Source organism: Geospiza fortis, unplaced genomic scaffold (genome assembly GCF_000277835.1).
Source record: "Geospiza fortis unplaced genomic scaffold, GeoFor_1.0 scaffold1215, whole genome shotgun sequence".
Taxonomy (NCBI): Eukaryota; Metazoa; Chordata; class Aves; order Passeriformes; family Thraupidae; genus Geospiza; species Geospiza fortis.
In genome coordinates this window covers 13,456-21,464 of record NW_005054724.1, presented here as the reverse complement: position 1 = coordinate 21,464, position 8,009 = coordinate 13,456, and the positions used below count along the sequence as shown (strand labels likewise).

Genomic DNA, 8,009 nt, shown 5'->3' with positions numbered 1-8,009 from the left:
CTCCTCTCGGGCTCCCTTTGTCTGCGCTGTCACGTCTCCCTCCCTGTGGCACTTCCCTCCGGCTCCTCGCGAGCCGCAGAGCCCGAAATGCCTCGTAAATGAAACGTAAAATCCTCTCTTCTTCTCCCCTCAGCGGGAAGGGGAGCAGAGCCGCATGCAAAGTGCGGCTGCATCCCTCCAAACGCCGCTTGTCCTTCCCCGTGTATTCCTTCCCACATCCCAGGACTTGTTACCGTGCGAGGGCAGGGAGGATTTGGCTGTTAAAGCTGGTGCCCCTTCCCTCCCATCTGCTCCGTGCCTATTTCCAGTATTTACCATGGAGCTGCTTCCCAGAGCAGCCGTATGGGATCCATAGGAATCCCCGCTGCTTCCAATGAAGCCCCTATGGCAGAGCAGTGGTGAAAAGCGATTCACGCCCAAAAGTAGGGAAAAGCCACTGCAGAACAGGTAAAACCAATCAATCCTGCAGTGTTTGAGGTGATTCCCAAGAGCCTGGCAGGGAAGGGGAGCTGAACCCACCAGGTTTCATGATGCGAGTGTGTGGAAAATGATTTTTAGGGAGAAAACACTTTGATTTACCTCCCGTGATTGTTGCTTTTTGCAGAGCTATCCAGGATGGATTTTAGTGCACAATTCCCACTCCACCCCAGCAACAGGAGGGGTTTCTTCTCCCGGGACACCTCGGCTGCTGCTGACACAATGCCGAGCGCTCTGGAGCCATAAAGGATCCCCAGAGCTGTGGGGCCAGCGAGGGCTAACGGGAGCAGATGTTGGCCGAGTCAATGGGCAGGGAAGAAAAGAGCGGGGCACGTTCCGGGATAAATCCCACCTCCTCAAAGCCCGCCCCGCCGCGGCAAAGAGCAGCTGGAAGGAATAATGGATGAGCTGAACCAGGCGCGGATTTCTCTGCAGAAATGCAGGAGCCAGAGTTTGAAAAGAGCTGCAGAGGCAGGCGGGAGGTGCCTCCGGTGGGACAGGCGGGGTGTGCCGGTGCCTCCAGCCCTCCTGCCTTCCCACAGCCCTTTTCTCTAGGAAAGCTCAGGGAAAACCAGCCTCTTCTGGACCTTCCCCTCTCCTTTAGCTGGGCAGGGCTGGGAAAAGTGCTGCCAGTGAAACCAAATCCTCCAGGTATTCACAAACACTCTGCTCTGTCATCCCGAGGCTGCACATCATGGAATAATCTGGGATGGCCTGCAGAGGCAAGGATGGGACAAGGAAAATAAATATGGATTTAGATCTTGAGGGCATGGTAAAATGGCTGGGACACCTGAGCTGCCTTTAAAAGATTCCAACAAAACCACGGCACAGCATCAGTTCCTGTCTCCCTCCTTTACCTTCTCTTTCTACTGTTTGCCCGAGGCCAAACCTTCAGGATGGAGTTATTCCCACCTCGGGATTCTCCTCCTGCTGGAAAATTTCGTGGGAGACTGATACACCTGGAAAATACAAGAAAAATAGAGGAAATTGATGTTTATTTTTTCCCATTTTAAATGTCACTATTTGCTTGCTTGTATCCATATAAACAAATGTATCTGTGGTGAAAGGAGCAACTGTGAAAAACGTTGGCAAAAATGATGAGGACTGAGCTGATAAACCTGCTCTGCACGCTCTGGCAGAGGGAGGGGAGGGCTGGGCTGACATTTCTGATGGAAGAAAAGCAGGATCACTGAGCATGAGGCTGGAGGGAACCGAGAGGTCGCTGGGATGAAGCAACACCTGCCACCAGCAAAATCCGCTCAGCCCCAGCCTTCCCTGGCAGATGTTTGTCCAGCCTGCTCCAGAAAGCCTGGGCAGCCACGGCCCCACACCCTGCCTGGCACTCCTTCCCAGCCCCCTTCATTCCCACTCCACATCCCTTCCTTCCCTGGGTTTATCCGTGCTGCTCTTGCTGACTGCTCCTGGCTGTGGAGAACGATTCACTGCCTCTGCAGAGCAGGGAGGAAAACAGAAATACAAACCAGTTTGGATGCAGTTCTCAGCTCCCCTTTAAAATTGGCTGCACCATTGCAAAGCAGAGTGCCACTGGCTCTCCACGAGGGATCTCCAGGCCTTTTCAGGAGACTGGAGAACCCCTGGGAGCCGTGCTGGATCCAGCAGGGACCTGGCAGCAAAGCTGTGCCAGCACGGAGCTCCTCAGCTGTCTTGGGCACCACCGAGGTCCTGAGGATGGCAGTGAGCAGGGTGGGACTGAGGCTGGCTGAGAGCCAGGGGGATGGAAGCCAGCATGGAAAGCACTGTCCCCTCTCCCAGGCCCAGGTGTTGGGCTGCCTAAAGCCACTGCCCTCTGCCAGCTCCTCTGTGCCTCCCCATCCCTCACTCTCCTCGCTCCTTTGGCTGCCCCTTCTCCTCGTTTTGCCCCATCCTGCTTTTCCTCTCTGACCTTGCTTTGCAGCACTTCCCAGCTTCCTTTTTCCTTTCCTCTCCTCTTCCCACTGATCCCATCTATAGACCTCAGCAGCCCGAGGACAACAGAGCCCTTCAGAGATCCCCTTCTCCCCTACACCTGGATCCCAGGCCTGGATCACCACGCACACCTGGAGTTTGGAAGCTACAAAAAGAATCTCTGCATTTTCTCCCAAATCCTTCCTGAAATCTCCTCTCTTCCCACAGAGCCCCACCAGGTCTGGCTGGTCCTGTCTGCCCTGGCAGGCAGTGTTGTCTCACTGCTCCTCAGCCCACCAGATTGTCCCATCTGCCGTCTCTTGCCTCCATGTGAGATTCTCAGCTCTGACACCAGAGCTGCATTTTCACACTGCATTTTTGTAGCTCCCAGCAAAAGGTGATGGAGACTCCTGGGTGCTCCTGCAGGATGGCTGCAGATTCCTTTAATAGATGCAAATTGCACACACAGATTGAACCACCGAGTTCTGGAGTGGGGTGGGTGGGAAGGGACTTAAAGTTCATCCCATTCCAGGGACACCTTCCATCATCCCAGGCTGCTCCAGTCCCCATCCAGCCTGGCCTTGGTCACTTCCAGGGATCCAGGGGCAGCCAAAGCTGCTCTGAGCAGCTGTGCCAGGGCTGGACAGCCCTTTCCATGAAGGGATTTTCCCAATATTCAGCCTGAACCATCAGCACAATTTGAGGCCGTTCTCCCTTGTCCTGTCCCAGTTCCCTGGGAGCAGAGCCCGAGCCATCTGGGGATGTACTGTTTAATATTCCCATTTTTATAGGAACCAGGATGAGGTTCTGAGAGCTGGAAGCAGTCCGGATGTACTGTTTAATATTCCCATTTTTATAGGAACCAGGATGAGGTTCTGAGAGCTGGAAGCAGTCTGGATGTACTGTTTAATATTCCCATTTTTATAGGAACCAGGATGAGGTTCTGAGAGCTGGAAGCAGTCTGGGTGTGCTGTTCAATATTCCCATTTTTATAGGAACCAGGATGAGGTTCTGAGAGCTGGAAGCAGTCTGGGTGTGCTGTTCAATATTCCCATTTTTATAGGAACCAGGATGAGGTTCTGAGAGCTGGAAGCAGTCTGGGTGTGCTGTTCAATATTCCCATTTTTATAGGAACCAGGATGAGGTTCTGAGAGCTGGAAGCAGCCTGGGTGTGTGTTCAATATTCCCATGTTTGCAGCCGCTGCTCTCTCGGTGGCAGCACAGCACCTCATTATTGTGGTGGGCATCTGCTGGCACTTGGCACCTCTAAAGGCTGAGGGTTTTAAGAGGTTTTAAAACAAGCCAGTGATCCCATTGAGTTCCCAGCCTCCTCTGCCAGCCGCCCTCCTCCTTCCCTGGGTCCAGACCAACGCTCCCCTGCCCATTCTCCTCCTGCTGATGGAGCCTTTTCTTCTCCTCCTTAATGATTCCTCCCTATTTCCATCTCAATTTGGCCTTTCTGATGTCTCCCCACATGCTTATGCTCCCCTTGTAACTGCCCTTAGTAATTTGACCCAGTTCCCACTTCCCATGAGCGTTTTTTCTCGAGCCTGAGGTCAGTGAGGAGCTCGTGATGCAGCCAGGCTGGTTCCTGCTCCGTTTCCTGTTGGGATGGCTCCTGTGTGTGCTGCTTGCAGCGTTCCTTTGAAGTCCCTCCAGTTTCCTTTACTCCTTTCACTTCTGATCCTGCCTCCCCCCAGATCCTGCTTCCCACTTCTCCAAACCTCTCAGTGTCCCTTGTCTTTATTTTTCCCTTTTCTCCACGAGGGGTGGGAGCTTGGCTGCTCCACGCTCAGCCTTGGCCCCTTTTCCTGCTGCCCTTGTGTCCCAAGGCAGCCTTGGTGCTGGTTGCTGGCCATGCTCTGTCTGTCCCCCTCCCAGTGGCACCAGTCAGCCCAGTGGTGACAGTGGTGACACAGAGCAGCTGCCGTGCCCATGGCCAGCCCAGCCCTCGCTGGCCTCAGCGGGCGCATGCCCAGCTCCTCGTTCCCACACTGGGCATTTTACAGGTCACAAAGTTAAGAGGATTTTGCTTTTCTCCTCTCTTTAAATCCAGCGTGGAGTGGTTTAGTGCTGGAATCGCTCCCTGTTACAGCCAGGCTGTGGGTGATGAGTAATTGGTATTTCCCAGCACTAAACACTGGGATGGGATCCCCTGGTGCTTCCTGGCTGCACAAACACCAGTGACAGCCCCTCCCAGGCAGGAGGCAGCCCAGCTCTGGTGGGAACACTGGGATGCCACCAGAGCTGCTCCAGGAGCTCCCCACAGTGCCCCTCTGGCTCACTGGGAATCATCCCGGGGTTCCCCACACAGGGCTCCTGTGCTGGGGTCAGCAGAGCCGCTCCCAGGGATGGTCCAGAAGGGTTTGGGGATGGTTCCTCAAGCCTGACCCTCCTTCCCTGGGAGCAGGAGGTGGCATCCACCCCACTTCTGTGGCTGTGTGTGACTGGAGCCAGGCTGTGCCAGGGTGGAAGAGGGGGCACAGAAGGACCAGGCAAGGGAAGGGACACAGCCTGCCTCATCTCCCAAAAATTCACCAAGGGAGAGGGTGTGGGGCCAGCCCTCGGGCACGGAAATGTCCTCAGAGGTGTCCAGAAGGGGACAAGGGACAGGCATGGCACTGCCAGCTCCTGGCACCTCAGGGAGGGGCAGACCAACCTGTAATCCCAGCAGAGCAGTGTCCAAAGGTGTCTGGCACGGTTTGGGGTGTGTGGGGGCTGACAGGGACCACTGAGCTGCTGCCACCTCCTTCTCCAGCCCCTCATGCTCCTGGGCAGCAAAGAGAGCTGGAAGGAAGAAAAATGGATGAGCTGAACCAGCTGAGCCATGGTGAATGCAGACTCCTGGCTGGTGAATCAAGGTCTGGTGGGGGAGTTGGGACTTTTGGCCACTGAGTCAGGACTCAGCAGTGATGGGGACTCTCAGCTGGTGAATATGGATTCAGACCATGAGTGTGGATTCTTGGTTGGTGAATGGGGACCCTGGGCTGGGGAACTGGGCCCGATTTGTGAATCAGGACCCTGGGCTGGGGAACTGGGCTTGATTTGGTGAATGGGGACCCTGGGCTGGGGAACTGGGCCCGTGTGGTGAATCAGGACCCTGGGCTGGGGAACTGGGCCCCATTTGGTCAATCAGGACCCTGGGCTGGGGAACTGGGCCCCGTTTGGTCAATCAGGACCCTGGGCTGGGGAACTGGGCCCCGTTTGGTCAATCAGGACTCACCAGTGAATCCCAGCTCCGGATATTTTGTCTCGGGCAGCCGGAGCCTGTCAAGGGAAGAAAGGCTCCTTGTCTTGGGGTCGTGGCTCTGGTCCTGTTCTGTGTCTGGGAGAGAAAAGAGGACGGCGGGGAGAGGAGGGCAGCCCCGCTGCCCGTGCCAGCTCCCTTCCCGCAGCCCATGCCAGCCCTGGCTGCCCACAATGGGCCCATCTCCCCTCCCGGCCAACCAGCCAAGCATTGAAATTTAATAGCTCTGGCCTCTCTGCGTGCCATGATTAGGCCTGTGATTAAAGCCCATGTGTTGCTCTGCTCGCTGGAGGCAAACTCCTCCTCCGCAGGGCCGGTGCAGGCGGCTCCGAGCACGGCGCCTGCTCCCCGCCCTGTGCCGTGTCCCGGTGTCCCAGCGGGCACTGATGGAGCCCTCGGACAGCCCCGGGCACCCCGAGCCTCGCTGCTCCCTCCCCTGGGACAGGCAGAGGGGATGAGTGCTGGGCTGGGCTGGGCTGGCAGCACCGAGGCACAGCGAGGGACACTGACCCCAGAGCAGGAACGAGCGACACTGACCCCAGAGCAGGAACGGAGGCTGTGCCCTCCCGGGGCAAGCAGGAGCACACCAGGAAGGTGAGTAGGGTCTGAGGGAGCAGCGTGGGCAAGTGATGGGCTCAGAGCAATGCCCCAGGGCGGGAGGACACAGGGACAAACCCCCCAGTGCTCCCAACCCGGGCACGAGCAGGAGCACCCTTAAACCTGCTGGAATCCTTGTGACCCACTTTGGTCCTGAATGCCACCCCCTGCAGCCCGTGGGGGTGGGCAGCTGGAGCTGAGGATGGCTCCTGAATCCAGGGCCCCTCTGGGTCATCCCTCACAGCCCCGCAACAGAGGAGCCACTGCCTGGCTCTGCAGAGGGGACTGTCCCACCACTGCCCACCGGCCACGCGGGGCTCCTTGCGAGGGACAAACGCGGCTGGGGAGGGAATGTGGGCACCACTCCAAGGTGGCACCTCTGTGTGGCACGTCCAGGATGGATGGGCTGTGCCAGGCTTGGGGGTCTGTGCCATGCCACCCTCAGCTCCATGGTGACACTGTGCAGGATGGGCTGTGATGGTGTCCCCTGCAGTGACACCATCCACAATGGATGTGCTGTGCCAGTGTCACCTGCACAGTGACACCATCCATGGTGGGTATGCTGTGTCAGTGTCACCTGCACAGTGACACCATCCACAGTTCATGGGCTGTGCCAATGTCACCTGCACAGTGACACCATCCACGGTGGATGAGCTGTGCCAGTGTCACCTGCACAGTGACACCATCCACGGTGGATGAGCTGTGCCAGTGTCACCTGCACAGTGACACCATCCACGGTGGATGAGCTGTGCCAGTGTCACCTGCACAGTGACACCATCCACGGTGGATGAGCTGTGCCAGTGTCACCTGCACAGTGACACCATCCACGGTGGATGAGCTGTGCCAGTGTCACCTGCACAGTGACACCACCCACAGTGCATGTGCTGTGCCAGTGTCACCTGCACAGTGACACCATCCATGGTGGGTGTGCTGTGCCAGTGTCCCCTGCAGTGACACCATCCACGGTGGATGGGCTGTGCTGGGATGGACGGGCTGTGCTGTGTCACCCTCACCTCCATGGTGGCTCTGTCCCCAGTGTGCTGTGCCAGCCTCACCTCCGCACTGTGACACTTGGTGACACCATGGGCAGTGTCTCCCCGGGCAGTGTCCAGCTGGACAGACCCACAGGCACCGTGAGGGAGGATCCCAGTGACGAGCAGACGGATTCCAGGTCCCACCAGCCCTGGCTGGACTCTGTCCTTGGCTGCCCCACCCCACTCCGTGTGTCCCTGCACCCCACCTCTCTGACTGCCTCCAAGGGCAGCTGGGCATGGATGATGGCCTTCCCCATCCTGCTGTGCCCCTTCTGCCCTGCCTCACCCACAGCACTGCATTGCTCTGGGATTCCCAATCCCCTCCAACATCCCTGTCCTCACTCAGCCATTTCTTCTCCTCATACACGAGCACAGACCCTCTCCTGTCACAGTGATGCCCTTCCCAGTCCAGCCCCCTTTCCCTCCCTCCCTCCCATCCCACGGGAAGCTTATGCCCAGCTCTGCCTGTTCCAGGACACCCCAGCTGTCCTGGGGGTTTGCTCAGACATCAGCATCTCCTCTCTGCTCCACCAACACATCACCCTTTCCCTTGCAGTGTCCACGTTCCCAGTGCTTTATCCATGGTTTTACCTGTCCTAGAGCTCCTGTCCTCATCCCGCCCTTTCCATTGCAGTGTCCACATTCCCAGTGCTTTATCCATGGTTTTACCTGTCCTAGAGCTCCTGTCCTGCGCTGGAAGGGGCTGGCAGAGACCAGACCCGCTGTTTTCTTGCAGCGGCTCGTAGCAG

General features: G+C 57.4%; 1 protein-coding gene across 1 annotated transcript in view; it reads right to left on the bottom strand.

Moving 5' to 3' along the window:
- Window positions 1–7,245, bottom strand: part of ELP6 (elongator acetyltransferase complex subunit 6) — a 25,272-nt gene extending 18,027 nt beyond the window's left edge. The window contains exon 1 of the mRNA XM_031065273.1: window positions 7,240–7,245. Coding sequence (XP_030921133.1) covers window positions 7,240–7,245 — 6 coding nt within the window. The remainder of the gene's footprint in view (window positions 1–7,239) is intronic.
- Window positions 7,246–8,009: the final 764 nt, after the last annotated feature.